The 16,129-nt window shown below is 39.6% G+C and overlaps 1 protein-coding gene across 1 annotated transcript in view; it reads right to left on the bottom strand.

The window, feature by feature from the left end:
• The window catches only part of APAF1 (apoptotic peptidase activating factor 1), an 87,807-nt gene extending 71,682 nt beyond the window's left edge, over positions 1-16,125 (bottom strand). Inside the window, exons 1-5 of the mRNA XM_032874299.1 lie at positions 15,956-16,125; positions 12,798-12,933; positions 12,338-12,512; positions 11,950-12,142; positions 11,108-11,305 (exon numbers count right to left, since the gene is read on the bottom strand). Coding sequence (XP_032730190.1) covers positions 11,108-11,305; positions 11,950-12,142; positions 12,338-12,475 — 529 coding nt within the window. The 5' untranslated portion in view covers positions 12,476-12,512; positions 12,798-12,933; positions 15,956-16,125. The remainder of the gene's footprint in view (positions 1-11,107; positions 11,306-11,949; positions 12,143-12,337; positions 12,513-12,797; positions 12,934-15,955) is intronic.
• Positions 16,126-16,129: the final 4 nt, after the last annotated feature.

The raw sequence follows: 16,129 nt of genomic DNA, 5'->3' as shown, positions 1-16,129 counted from the left end.
TCTCTCTCTGCCTGCCTCTCTGCTGACTTGTAATCTCTGTCAAATAAATAAATTAAAAAAAAAAAATACTAGCCAATAGGATCCAACAGTACATTAAAAGGGTTATTCACCAGACCAACTGGAATTTATTCCCGGGCTGCAAGAGTGGTCCAACATCTGCAAATCAATCAATGTGATACATTAATCAAAGAAAGGACAAGAGCTATATGATCCTCTCAATAGATGCAAAAAAAGCATTTGACAGAGTGCAGCAAATTTTCTTGATTAAAACTCTTCACAGTGTAGGGACAAAGGGTACATACCTCAATATCATAAAAGCCATCTATGAAAAACCCACAGCAAATATCATTCGTAATGGGAAAAAACTGAGAGCTTTCCCCCTAAGGTCAGGAACACAGCAGGGATGTCCACTATCACCACTGCTTTTCAACATAGTACTGGAAGTCCTAGCTTCAACAATCAGACAACAAAAAGAAATAAAAGGCATCCGAGGGCGCCTGGGTAGCTCACTTGGTTAAGCGACTGCCTTCGACTCAGGTCATGATTCTGGAGTCCCAAGATCAAATCCCACATCAGGCTCCCTGCTCGGGTAGGGAGTCTGATTCTCCCTTTGACCCTCCCCCCTTCTCATGCTCTCTTTCTCATTAAAAAAAAAAAAAAAAAAAAAAAAAAGGCATCCAAATTAGCAAAGAAGTCAAACTCTCACTCTTTGCAGATGATAGGATACTTTATGTGGAAAACCCAAAGACTCTACCCCAAAACTGGCAGAACTCATAAAAGAATTCACTTAAGTGTCAGGATATAAAATCAATGAACAGGGGCGCCTGGGTGGCTCAGTGGTTAAGCCTCTGCCTTCAGCTCAGGTCATGATCCCAGGGTCCTGGGATCAAGCCCCGCGTTGGACTCTATGCTCGGCAGGGAGCCTGCTCCCACCTCTCTCTCTGCCTGCCTCTCTGCCTGCTTGTGATCTCTCTCTCCCTCTGTCAAATAAATAAAATCTTTAAAAATTCTTAAAAAAAAAAAAAATCAATGAACAGAAATCTGTTCTGTTGTATTTCTATACACCACCAAGACAGAAGAAAGAGAAATTAAGGACTCAATCCCATTTACAACTGCACTCAAAACTGTAAGATACCTAGGAATAAATCTAACCAAACAGACAAAGAATTTGTACTCAGAAGACCACAGAATACTCATAAAGAAACTGAGGAAGACACAAAGAAATGGAAAAATGTTTCATGCTCAAGGATTGTAAAAACAAATATTATGAAAATGTTTATGCTACCAAGAGTGATCTACACATTTAATGCAATCCCTACCAATATACCATCAACTTTTTTTCACAGAAATGGAACAAATAATCATAAAATTTATATGGAACCAGGAAAGACTTGAAAAAGCCAGAGGAATGTTGAAAAAGAAAAGCAAAGCTGGTGGCGTCACAATTCCAGACTTCAAGCTCTATTACAAAGCTATAATCATCATGACAGTATGGTACTGGCACAAAAACAGACACTTAGATCAATGGAACAGAATACAGAGCTCATAAATTGACACTCAACTCTATGGTCAACTAATCTTTGACAAAGCAGGAAAGAATGTCCAATGGAAAAAAGTCTCTTCAACAAATGGTGTTGGGAAAATTGGACAGCCACATGCAAAAGAATGAAACTGGACCGATTCCTTACACCACACACAAAAATAGACTCAAAATGGGTGAAAGACCTCAATGTGAGACAGGAATCCATCAAAATCCTTGAGGAGAACACGGGCAGCAACCTCTTCAACTTCAGCCACAGCAACTTCTTCCTAGAAACATTGCCAAAGGCAAGGGAAGCAAGGGCAAAAATGAACTATTGGGACTTCTTCAAGATCAAAAGCTTTTGCACAGCAAAGGAAACAGTTAACAAGACCAAAAGACAATTGACAGAATGGGAGAAGGTATTTGCAAATGACATATCAGATAAAGGGCTAGTATCCAAAATCTATAAAAAACTTACCAAACTCCACACCCAAAGAACAAATAATCCAATCAAAAAATGGGCAGAAGACATGAACAGACATTTCTGCAAAGAAGACATCCAGATGGCCAACAGACATATGAGAAAGTGCTCGACATCACCTGGCATCAGGGAAATACAAATCAAAACCACAATGAGACTCCACCTCATACCAATCAGAATGGCTAAAATTAACAGGTCAGGAAATGACAGATGCTGGTGAGGATGTGGAGAAAGGGGAAGCCCTCCTACACTGTTGGTGAGAATGCAAGCTGGTGCAGCCACTCTGGAAAACAGTATGGAGATTCCTCAAAAAGTTGGAAATAGAGCTATTCTATGACCCAGCAATCTCACTACTGGGTATATACCCCCAAAGAGACAAATGTAGTGATCTGAAGGGGCACGTGCACCCCAATGTATACAGCAGCAATGTCCACAATAGCCAAACTATGGACAGAGCCTAGATGTCCATCGGCAGATGAATGGATAAAGATGTGGTGTATATATATAAAATGGAATATTACGCAGTCATCAAAAAAAATGAAAACTTGCCATTTGCAATGACATGGATGCAACTAGAGGCTATTATGCTAAGCAAAATAAGTCAATCAGAGAAAAATAATTATCATATGATCTTGCTAATATGTGGAATTTAAGAAACAAGACAGAGGACCATGAGGGAAGAGAGAAAAAATGAAATAGGACAAAACCATAGAGGAAGACAAGCTATAAGAGACTCTTAAGCTCAAGAAACAGAGGGTTGCTGGAGTGTAGGCGGCTGGAAGGGTTGCAGTGGCTGGGCTATGGACACTGGGGAAGGTATATGCTATGGTGAGCACTGTGAATTGTGTAAGACTGCTGAATCACAGACCTGTACCCCTGAAACAAATTATACATTATATGTTAATTTAAAAAAAGAAAGAAACTGGGAGGCCAAAGTTTTGGATGACTCATCCATATAAATATGAATATCTTACTATGAGTGTCGACATGAGAAGAACTTAAATTTATAACTACAAACTTCAATGATCAATGAATGAGAGCAATACCATTAACTGGGAAAGATCAGAGAAATCAATCGCAAAGGACAGACTTTAGCTGGAGAAGGGAGTATTAATGGTCTAGATGAGGCAAGAGAAAAGCAAGGACAACATCTACCCATTTCCTGGTCCTGAAATATGTGAGATGTAGAAAAAAAGTTGCCACACCCTGGAGAACAACTATAGAGAACATGGTAGCCTCTAGGAATTGTCCAATTTCAGATAAGGAAAGGAGATAAATGATGCAAGAACAGACTGATAAGATAGGGGAGTTCCCTGATCACAGAGGAGGAAATCTAGGAAAGACAGAAAAGCTTGGGAATGAGAGGAGGAAACCTAGATCAGAATCGACAATGTACTGAACACAAATTGCATGAGAATCTAAAAAATAACAAATTACCAGAAAACAGAGAACTCCACAGGAACTAAGGTAAAGATAGTGCTATGAAGCATGGTTTGATTACCACTGAAAGCTTCTAAAAGCTCCATTAGACTTCCTTCTGTGTAAGTCAACATTTATGAAATAGTAAATCCCTGAGGTTTCCCTTAGTGTAATACCTGTGTTGTGTGTGTGCAGAGGTTTGTAAATGCACCAGAAAAAAGCTTGGAGGGCCGCCTGGGTGTCTCAGTCATTAAGCGTCTGCCTCTGGCTCAGGTCATGATCCCAGGGTTCTGGGATCGAGCCCCACATCAGGCTCCTTGCTCCGTGGGAGGCCTGCTTCTCCCTCTCCCACTCCCCCTGTTTGTGTTTCCTCTCTCGGTGTGTCTCTGTCAGATAAATAAATAAAATCTTAAAAAAAAAAAAAAAACTTGGAAAAATTTCTCTAAACTGTCAACCATGATTATGTCTGCTGAAGGATTTAGAATTTAGGAAAAAAGAAAGAAAGGCAGGTGCAAAGAATTTTTACTTCTTTCTAAATGAAAATACTACATTTTATAAAATTTTTCAAGATTTTATTTTTAAGTAATCTCTACACCCAATGTGGGGCTTGAACTTACAACCCCAAGTTCAGGAGTTGCATGGTCTACAGACTGAGCCTGCAAGGCTCCCCTACTTTTGTGATATTTAAAACAAATTTTAAACTACCTGTTGCTCCTAAAGTTTTGGGTTTTTTTAACATGTCTATTCTATTTAAAATTTCTTAAAAATCAGGGCATATGGGTGGCTCAGTTGGTTAAGTGTCCAACTCGTGATCTCAGCTCAGGTCTTGATCTCAGAGTCATGAGTTCAAGCCCTACATAGGGCTCCATGCTGGGCGTGGAGACAGACATATACAGACAGACAGATATCTTGCAAATCATCCCAGAGTTAAAGACAAGGGAAAGAAAGAACCTGATGTACCAAACTAGTAAATTCTCCAGATTTAAATTTATGTACCTATTACCTAGATCAAAGGTCTTTCTCTCCTAAAAACAAATACCATATGATTTCACTTAAATGTAGAATCTAAAAAACATATAAGCAAAAAAAAAAAAAAAAAAAAAAAAGGCAGAAACAGACCCATAAATACAGACAACAAACTGACGGTTGCTAGAATGGGGGAATGAGGGGGAAGGGGCAAAATGGGCAATAGGGAGTGGGAAGTACAGACCTCTGGTTATGGAATGAGTAGTCCAGGGGATGAAAGGTACAGCATAGGGAATATAGAGAATGGTATTATAATAGTACTGTATGGTAACAGATGCTAGCTATAGTTGTGGTGTGTACAGCGTAACACAGTAGAGTTCTCAAATCACTTTGTTGTATACCTGAAACTAATGTAACTTTGTGTGTCAACTATAAGTCAACTAAAAACAAAATTTAAAAAAAAAAAAGCACAGTATGTTCAAAAGCAAAAAAAAAAAAAAAAAAATTAATTAATTTAAAAAAAAAAGTCCTTTTCTCCTAAATTTAAAACTAAAAAATTAGGGCATTAGAAACCTAGGCAAGGGGTGCCTGGCTGGCTTCGTCAGTAGAGCATTTGACTCTTGATCTCAGGGTCGTGAGTTCAAGCCCCACTTTGGGGAAGAGTTTACTTTAAAAAAAAAAAAAAGAAGGGGCACATGGGTGGCTCAGTGGAATAAGCCTCTGCCTTCGGCTCAGGTCATGATCCCAGGGTCCTGGGATCGAACCCCGCATCGGGTTCTCTGCTCAGTGGGGAGCCTGCTTCCCCCTCTCTCTCTGCCTGCCTCTCTGCTTACTTGTGATCTCTGTCAGATAAATAAATAAAATCTTTAAAAAAAAAAAAAGGAAGAAAACTATGCAAGAAAAATAAAACACTGCTAACTTTACAAAGAAAGATAGAGACCAAATGACCAACTGATTTGCAAATCTCCTACTGTCACAATATGACAGTTAAATGCTTAAGTATTAATTCCACATTTCAGAAAGAATGTAAACATCTTGACTATGGGCACAAGAGGGAGCAATTTAGCCTTGAATGAGGCTTATACCTGTAATTCATTCAAAGAAACTTATTCACAGAAAAACTGGCTTTAATCAGAGAAAAATTAACCCCATCTCAATTTCACATGTGACTTTTCCTTGTAGTAATTAAAAATCTAACAGCATCTGGGGCACCTGGGTGGCTAAGTCACTTAAGTGTCTGCCTTTGGCTCAGGTCATGATCCCAGGGTCCTGGGATTGGGCCCCACATCTCTTTTTAAAAAAAAAAAAAAAAGCAGAAGTATCTACTCTTGAACTAGTAGATACATTAAAGCAAAAACATTAATGAACTAAATGTGAATGGTAAGGACTACTTAAGCAAAGTTCAAGATGCACAAATTAGAAGACACAAAAAATTTGTTAATTTAGCTACATCGGAATTAAAACTTGTTAAAGACATTCAGGATAAAGTTAATACAGATAAATAAAAGTATTTATATAGGGACGCCTGGGTGGCTCAGTTGGTTGAACGACTGCCTTCGGCTCAGGTCATGATCCTGGAGTCCCGGGATCGAGTCCCGCATCGGGCTCCCAGCTCCACGGGGAGTCTGCTTCTCTCTGACCTTCTCCTTGCTCATGCTTTCTCTCACTGTCTCTCTCTCAAATAAATAAATAAAATCTTTAAAAAATAATAAAAAATAAATTAAAAAAAATATTTATATAGTCTAAAACCAACAAGGCCTAATATCTAGAATATAAAAGAAACTCCTAGAAAGCAATGAAAAAAAGATAGAAATCTCAATGGAAAAACAGACAAATGATACAAACAAAACTTATTAAAAAAGAAAACTCAAAAAGCTAAAAAGCTTATGAAGAAATAGTCAAACTCAAGTTAACAGAGAAATGCAAATTTTTTGGCCTGGCAAAAATTATAAAGCTAGATGATACCTAGTGTCAATAAGGAAATGAGGACATAGGAGGCCTCATACTCTACTGGTGGGAATGTACAGACTGGAGAGCAATCAAATTTGATATTAGCATTTCCTACAATTTAGTGATTCTGCTCCTAGATACATAAATTCAAAAAATTCTCACTTCTGTAAAAGTTCAACCCCGCCTTGCTAGGACAGCAAAGAGTTGGAGACAATCTATGTACCTATTAACTAGGGGAATGAATAATAAAACGTGCTGGACGCATCCCACATAAGGCAGCAATCAGATGTAACAAGTAAGATATACAGCCAGGAAGGATAAATCTTAAAAACAGCATCAAGAGAGACAGGAAATAGAAAAAATAATTAACACTATAACATTTATGCAAATTTACAGTATCTGCCTACAAACAACAAACATTTTACAAGAAAACATATAATACACATGCGCTTACAAAGAACATACATTAAATATACTGGAAAGGGGTGCCTGTGTGCCTCAGTTGGTTAAACATCTGCCTTCACCTTGGGTCATGATCCCAGGGTCCTGGAACCAAGTCCTGCATTGGGCTCCCTAGTCAGCGGAGAGCCTGTTTCTCCCTCTCCCTCTGCTGCTCCCCTTGCTTGTGCTCTCTCTATCAAATAAATAAATAAAATCTTTAAAAATAAATTAAAAAACAAAAAATTGGAAGGAGCACCTATGGGGAGGTGTGATATTGTGATCATTATATTTGGTCATTACTGTTCTTGGCACACAGATATAAAACCCTTGTAATTTCTTAAATAAGAGCCATAGGGGCACCTTTTATATTTAGTTTTGTTCCCATTTCCTGAAGTAGTTCTGGAGCTATAAAAGTGAACCTATTCATGTAACAAGCCCCTTCCAACCACATCTGAGCTTGTTAATGAAGTTATTTTTGGAAAGACTTGTTATAAGCTAAGGATGGGGATCATTGCCAGGTTGGAACTTTCAGCACCACACCCCAGATCTCTCAGACTGCTGCGGAGGGAAGAGAGGATAGAGACTGAACTCAATCACCAATGGCCAATGATTTAATCAGTTGTGTCTTTGTAATGAAGCCTCCCCAAACCAGGAAACAGAAAGCCTCCGGACAGAAAGTGTGGAGAGAATGGTACACTAGAGAGGGCATGGAAGCTCTGCACCCCTTCCCATTTACTTTGCTTTCTGCATCTCTTCCATCTGGCTGTTCCTGAGTTACAGCCTTTTATAATAAACCAGTAATGTCATATGTGAAATGCTTTCCTAAGAAAGCTGCTCTAGCAAATCAATCAAATCCAAGGAAAGGGAATCTCCAATCTATAGCCATTTGGTCAGATGCACATGTAATAACCTGAACTTGCTTGGGCACCTGGGTGGGTTAAGCTTCTGCCTTCAGCTCAGGTCATGATCTCAGGGTCCTGGGATTGAGCCCCGCATCGGGCTCTCTGCACAGCGGGGAGCCTGCTTCCCCCCTCTCTCTGCCTGCCTCTCTGCCTACTTGTGATCTCTCTCTCTCTCTCTCAATCCCCGTCAAATAAATTAATTAATTAAAAAAAAAAAAAAACAACCTGGACTTGTGATTGGTTATCTGAAGGGGAGGAGGGCAGGAAGGCCCTTAACTTGTGGGCTCTATCACTATCTCCATGCACATAGTGTCAGAATTGAATTAAATTATAGGACACCCAGCCAGTCTTGAAGTTATTGGATGTGTGGAAAACCTACACATCTACTATCAGAAATGAAGTAGTGCTGTAGTTGTGTAGAGTAGACACAATGGAAAAGTGAGTTTTTCCTTAGAAGAAGGAAAGGAAAATGAGGATGGGAAGTTTTTAAAAGGAAATAAACACAGGAAGAAGCTAAGGCTTATACAGGCCCAATACCATACTGGGTGTGAACTAAGGAATGATTAACTCAATGCTCCATACATAAGATCTCACAGAAGTATATGAGAGATATTAAGTGCACTATGTACTGGACAACTGCTAGTATCTCTGATATCTTCTCAAAACAAAGTGGTTAAAAATCTATTCTGAGGGGTGCCTGAGTGGCTCAGTGGGTTAAGCCTCTGCCTTCAGCTCAGGTCATGGTCTCAAGGTCCTGGGATCAAGCCCCACATCAGGCTCTCTGCTTGGCAGGGAGACTGCTTCCCCCTCTCTCTCTCTGCCTGCCTCTCTGCCTACTTGTGATCTCTCTCTGTCAAATAAATAAAAACTATTCTGAGACCACAATTTATATAATATGACTCCTGGGGAATTATTCCATAAGTTGGTCATTTTAACCCCCAAAACTGAAAACTCACCCCAATAGTCTAGAATTATTTAAACTGATTGAGGGGCACATTTTTAATCTTTAAATTAGTATGCTACAATTTTTAAAAGGAAATTCATAATACTAAAAGGAAAATCCATTTTTTCACACTAAAAGAACTTAATCCAGTCTTTATCCTGAAACACCCTTGGTGATCAACTTTGCAGTAGAATAAATGAGTGAGTGAATGAGTAAGTATTCAAATAAATCCTTAGCCCTAAGACTTGCATTACTTGCACAAAATCTAACGACAAAGGGGAAAAAACAAGGTATTGGGCATATTTCTGACCAAAGTATGATCAACAGCGCTAAGGGCTGTGAAGTACAAACTAAAGCCCAGGTGTGTACGACAGATGTGCCCTAACCTCCATCCTTCTAAACCTCTTAGAGGCTTATGATTTATTCCAACATTTTGTCATCTCATCAAAAACTCTCTTAACTGCCTGTTCTATACTGTAAAGAAAAAAGTTATTAACAACTAGAAGTCAGGACCAATCTTTAAATACCCCTTGAAGTCACTAATAGAAGCAACCAAAGACTGAGGGAGGCGTGTAACTATTCCCAGTGAATACCCTGGGAACCCAACAGATTCACTAAGGTCAGCATGTCTGACCTTACTTAGTGAATCTGCCAGATGTCCTAAATGCTCTTCTGCACAGTATGCCCTTCCCTATTCCAGTAACTACCCAATACCTTCCCACCTTCCCTACTCTCCCATCCCTACCTAGTCTACCTGGCAAACTTCTATCTTTCCTCCAAACTCCAGTTAAAATGTCACGTCATTCAGGAAGCCTGTCCTGTCCATCCTCTTCCCCATGAGAGAGAATTTTTTTTCCTTCCTTTGTTATAACTGTACCATATACTTGTTTCTACTGTTCGATTTATCACATATAATTTGTTTACATATTTGTCTCTCCTTTTTTTTTTTTTTTTTTAAATGAAGCATGCCCTTTCCATGGAGTTTTTTGTTGTTTTACTTTTTTTAAATTTTATTTATTTGTCAGAGAGAGAGAGAGAACAAGCACAAGCAGAGGTAGGAGCAGACGGAAAAGCAGGCTCCATGCTGAGCAAGAGCCTGCTATGAGACTCGATCCCAGGATCCTAGGATTATGACCTGAGCTAAAGGCAGATGCTTAACTGACGGAGTCACCCAGGTGCCACCTGTATCCCCTACTTGACTGTGAACAAATTTCTTAGATGCACAGACTGGGCCTTCTTTTTTTGCCAAGCTCCACAATAGTCTCTCAAACATTTACTGAATACATGAATACCTGAAGCAGAAAAAGAGTCATTAGATGTCGAATGAATCTATAAGCCTATCAGCTGGAGCACCTGGCTGGCTCAATCTGTAGAGCATGGGACTCTTGATCTTGGGGTTGTCAGTTTGAGCCCTATACTGAGTGTAGAGATTACTTAATAAATAAATAAACAAATAAATGCCTATCCTCAAAAACCCGTCGGTTGCTATAGTCAACTCCTATTTTCTTCTTTTTCTTGGGGATTACACATAAGATAGACAAGTTACTAAAGATTTTTATTTTTAAAGATAAGCAACTGAAAAAATTAATTATAGAAATGGAATTAATATTTTAATACAAAATGCCAAATACATGGGAGAATCACTCACTAGGAGAATCATTAATGGAACTGGGTTTCCAAAAACCTTTCTCTACAGCACTCAACTAACTGGAGAGTGTTAAGTCCAGTGCTTCCTGAAAGGAAGGAATATAAGTTAGATAACCTTTGAAGATCCTTTTTCAACTCTACAATACCCTCCAATTACTAAGATACAAGGGAACTAGCTTCAACCCAGTGATAATAAGTACCATCTGATAATATATGAATTTATTAGCCTGGTTAGCCAAGCCTCCTTGTGACAGGTACAAAATAAATTCCAAATTTAATCATGCCTGGGGTAGGCAGATTAACAGCCCCTGGAAGATGTTCACATCCTAATCCACAGAACTTGTAATTATGTCACCTTACATGACAAAAAGGACTTTGCAGATGCAATTAAATTAAGGATTTGGGGATGAGATTATCCTGGATCATCCAAGGGATCCTAGAAGAGAGAGGCAAAAGGTGAGAGTCAGAGAAAGAGATTTGATGACAAAAGCAAAGATCAGAAAGAGAGAAAAAGATCTGAAGACACTATTATGTACCACCAGCTTGAAAATGGAAGAAAGAACCATAAGTCCAGGAATGCAGGTACCTCTAGAAGCTGGAGTACACTAGGAAAAGGATTTTCCCTAGAGCCTCCAAAAGAACTCAGCCCTGCTGATACCCTGACTTTAGCCCAGTAAGAACTACTTCGGACTTCTGACTTTCAGAACTGTCCAGTAATAAATTCGTGTTGTTTTATGCCCCCAAATTTTTGGCAATTTATTACAGCAGCAATAGGAAACTAGTATCATGCCTAAAGAATATCTCTTTAGACACCAACACATGGTAATCAAACTTACCATCTAAGAAAAAATGATCTCGAACAGATTCTGCAGCTAAAACAGATTTCCCACAACCTGCCATTCCATATATGACAACCCATCCTGATTCACCATTCAGTTTGAGCAGGTTCTGCTGAATTGCATTCACCAGCTTCTTCCTGGTAACAAAAACAACCGGCCTCTGTGGCACTCCACCTTCACACAGGACTGTCTTTACTGAAATCCAAAACAAAACAAGTATGAACGAATAGAACTCTGAAATGGTTACTCAAGTTATACCATAAAACCAAAAGAAAGCAAGATTGAGCCTTTACCCTCAAAACTCCCAAGAGAAGAAAACGTGGCTAGCATACTAACCTTAACATTCTTATTTAGCAGAACAAAAACATATACTTTTCAAGATGACTGACAATGCAAAGCTCCATCTATATCTGCCTTTACACAACCTATTCCTCTCTGACTCTCCAATCTCTTTTTCTCATATTGAAGACTAGAAGGAACTGTGTAAAGGAAAGGTGGAATTTCTTTCAAGAACACAGATTTCTAAAGATTCTTATTCTTTCCTATGCATGAACTCAATACATACAGAATTGGAGAAGAGCTTAACGGCCTAAAAACTGTCTTTTTAATATCTAAAAATGCCCAGTAGACAGCTCACTGGGCCAGAAGAAAAATGTGCGAGTTAACATAGGTGCAAATAAAATCCTGAATTGGAAAACAGAACTATAATTTTCTTCACATGCATTTTCAGTGAACTAATCATAATGTGTCTCTTCAACAGACTTCATTTACAGTAAGACAAACTGCAGCAATGTAGCCACTGTGATAGTAATGTAATAGAAGATATCACAGATACAAACCATATGAAGTTATTCCACCAACTGAATCTTTGCCACCACTGGAAGAAGAGATGACAGGAATGCCACTTTGGAGAAGGGCAGCAAGATCTTTATACCCTTCATGTATTAGAGCATTGTAGAATGATATGTAGGAATAATTATCTTTTTTAAGTATCATTTTAATTAACAGAGCTGCTCGCTGCTGTTGAGTGGGCTAAAAAAATAAATAAATAAGTAGTTTAGCATACTACAAAGAATATGTTGGTAACATAAACTAGTGGAGAACAGTGCAAGTTCTGAAATAAATGTAAGAAAATATTTTAAACTCAAATAATTATATCATACATTTTTAAATAAAAATTAGAAAGAAAAAAAATTTTATAGCACAGACTTCCACAGAGGGCTTTACCTCATTTTTTACTTTTTCCTCCTCCGATACTGTTAAAACTCCATCATTAATCATACGATCCATGATGTAGGACGTTTTGATGTCCTTTTCCAGGGCTTCTCTATGTTGAAGCAAACAGTTTCGAGCTTTTGCGTCCATCCTCCCTCAAATTTTTTGCTGACCTGTCAACCATGAGCTATGGGCAAAACATCACAATATTTGTCAGGGCAATAAAGATATGAAAAGATGTGTAACCTCACCGGTAATCAAGAGATAAAGAAAATAAGACCTTTTTGCAAAGATTTTTAGAAACGGATAAAACCCCAGGCTCTCAAAGGTGTGAGAAAATGAGTATTCGTGTGCCCTGCTTGAAAAGAGTACAAAATGGATGCAACTTTTCTGGAAAGCAATATGATAAGATATAAAACCATTTCAAGTGAGGATTCTCTCTAACCCAGAAATCCCACTTCTAGAAATTTACCTCAACAAGACATTCACATATGTATGCAAAAATATCCACAGAAAGAGTTAACAGGGGTCCCTCGGTGGCTCAGTCAGTACGGCATCTGACTCTTGATCTTGGGGTGTAAGTTCAAACCCCACACTGGGCCTGGAGCCTACTTAAACAAACAAACAAACAAACAAACAAACAAAAAGAGTTAACAGAGAATGTTTAAGTGAGGGGAAAAAAAGATGAAAACAAAACAAAAATTAAAACAACAAACAAACATGAAAACAACCTAAATGCCCACCTTTCTGAATATGGATTAAAAAAATTAGAGTATGTATATAAAATAGAGTATTATACAGCCATTTAAAATAAGACCCTTCTCCATGTACTGACATGGAAAGATGTTCACTACACACTGCTAATTAAAAAAAATCAGAAATATGATTCCATATACAGCACAAAATATGTATTAGTATCATATAAATACACAGGGAGATGTTAGGAAGTCTACTCAACATAATATACTTGGGGTTACTTCTAAGTAGCAAGATTTGGGGGTTCCTATACCGTTTCTATAGTCTTAATTTTTTTCAATATACATTTCATTTTTATAATATTTTTTAAAGATTTTTATTTATTTACGTGAGAGAGAGCATGAGGGGAGAGGGTCAGAAGGAGGAGCAGCAGACTCCCCACTGAGCAGGGAGCCTGATGCAGGATTTGATCCCAGGACTCCAGGACTATGACCCAAGCCAAGGCAGTTGCCCAACCAACAGGGCCACCCAGATACCCACTTTTTTTTATAATTTGTAAATTGCGCTTATGTCTTAAAATGCACAACCTTCTTTAGGTAACTAAAAACACTTTTATATCTTCTTTTTAAGATTTTTATAAATAACAATCATACTGAAATCCTAATGTTTAGAAACTTGTCTTTATCCAATATAAGACTAAACAGAGCATTGTTCTCACTCAAGGTGAGTGTCAGCTCTAGGTCTTCATCTGTAAATACATTTCTCACATGCTTACTCCATTAATGTTTCAGCTGAGCTGCTAAGTATGAAAAAGCAGCAGAAAATACTCACTGATGTCATTCCTCAGATTAAGAGGATACAAAGAGAGGCACCTGGGGGCTCAGAGTCAGCTGAGCATCTTTTTTTTTTTTTTTTTGAAGATTTTATTTATTTATTTGACAGAGAGAGAGATCACAAGTAGGCAGAGAGGCAGGCAGAGAGAGAGGGGGAAGCAGGCTCCGCGCTGAGCAGAGAGCCCGATGTGGGGCACTATCCCAGGACCATGACATCATGACCTGAGCTGAGGCAGAGCTTAACCTACTGAGCCACCCAGGCGCCCCTGAGCATATGATTCTTGATTTTGACTAAGGTCATGATCTCAGGGTCGTTAGACTGATGGAGCCCTGCATCAGGCGCCATGCGGAGCATGGAACCTGTATAAGATTCTCTCTCTCTCCCTTGGGGCACCTGGGTAACGAAATCCATTAAGTAACCACCTCAGGTCCTGAGATGTGAGATCCAGTCCCAGGTCTGGCTCCACACTTGGGGAGTTTGTTTCTTAAGTTTCTCTCTCCTTCAGTTCTTCCCCCGACATGAAGTATTTATCCTTCTCTCTCATTCTGTCTCAAATAAATAAATAAATCTTTAAAAAAAAAAAAAGTTCTCCCTCTCCTTCTGCCTCCCTCCCACACCTGATGCTCTTTAAAAAATAAATTTAAAAAAATAAAAATAATATTCTTTACTGCATAATACTCTAAGAAGTTTCTACCAGCTTTATTTCAAATACAATGCAAATTTTTCCATGGGTATAAAACCCAATCCGAATATTTGCAGGTTTTTAAAAACATTAACAGAACTCTACCCAATGTAGTCAGTGTCTAAACGTGTTCAGTAATTTATTCATTCAATAAACATTTGAGCCCCTCCTCTGTGCCAGGCCCTGAAGTCTACAGAGAAGATTAAATCATACCCGTGAGGAATTCATAATCTAGTGGGAGAGAAAAATTTGAAGAGATAATTAGAATGTGATGTCCTAAGTGCAAAAATATAGATAAGCACAAATAATTTAGAGTGTACAAAAGAAGAGGGATAATCATTAAGTTTCAACAATGACTATATACTTGTGGCACTTGCAAACATGGGAAAATATAGCACTTGTCTATACTTGTCAAGGTTCACCAAATGCCCAGTACTAGCATGAAACTGAAGGATAAAAGAAAAAGTTATGATCAGAATCAAGGCTACGGTATTTTTCAAACGTTACTAACGTTTTATGACCTCAACTGAAACAAAACATTCCTTAATCATTAGCTAATTTTTTAGGGTGTATCAAGTTGCTAAACAGACACCTCTGACAACCTGAAACTAATTTCCAACTTTCCCCAGCCCTATTAAAACTAAATAAATATGTACATTTTAAATACGTTTTTAAACTCTGAACAGATCCTAATATTACGAACAAATTCTCAGCGTCCCACCTCCTGTAACCACATCAAAACATAAACTCAAACTCTTCAAAGATGGGATATAGAGAGTAAAGAGAATTTCATCCAGGAAAACCGTAACAGTTGGCCGCTTCCTCTTTCTGTAGTTTCTCTTCCTGGTACAGGAGCAGGATGGTTATCAACTATTCCCTGCCCAAGAATTTTGAGTCCCTGAAATCGGCTACTGAACCTCCAGAGAACCCAGCTCCAGCAGAAAAGCGAGGCGCAAACTTACCCAAACCTGTGCACAATGGTCTTATTGGGAAAGACAGCCCTGCAAGGACAGACTGGGAAGTCCAGGTGGGGGTGGGGGCGCGGCTGGGGAGGTAAGCAATGGGGGCTTCCTAAAGAGAACGCAGGGATTGGCGCGCGGCCCCGGGACAAGTGCGGGCCTCCCAGGTGCCCTTCCAGAGCCTCCTCAGTCCCGCGCGCCTCAAGACGCCCGGAAACCTCTGACCCGCGGAGAGGAGACGTCACCCCCACTGACCGACCACACAGTCCCGGGCCGCCGAGGTGAGGCCGGGTCTAAGGCCCGCCCTTCGTGGACCCCACCCCAGACACAAAGGGAGGAGGGCCACTCGAGCTGTCTGTCGCTCTTTCCTTCAGCGGCAGCTGCACCCCGGCCGGAGTCCGGCGCCACTCCGCCTCGACTTCAGGTCCTCGCACGTCGCTGACGGCCCAGACTTCTCACCTTCGGCTCCCTCGCCCCTTCGGTCCAGGAATAAAAGAACCAGCGTCCACTGGAAACCTCCTTCTCTCCGCCCTAGAACCGCGGAGCAGTCAAAACGCACCGGGCCCGCCTAGCCCGGACAGCGCGCGCCCGCGCACGCAAATATACACACCCGGAGCCGCCGAGAAGCGGCCA

This window comes from Lontra canadensis, unplaced genomic scaffold, assembly GCF_010015895.1.
Source record: "Lontra canadensis isolate GAN:19392208 unplaced genomic scaffold, GSC_riverotter_1.0 scaffold52, whole genome shotgun sequence".
Classification (NCBI taxonomy): Eukaryota; Metazoa; Chordata; class Mammalia; order Carnivora; family Mustelidae; genus Lontra; species Lontra canadensis.
This window is presented reverse-complemented; position numbering and strand designations above follow the sequence as displayed.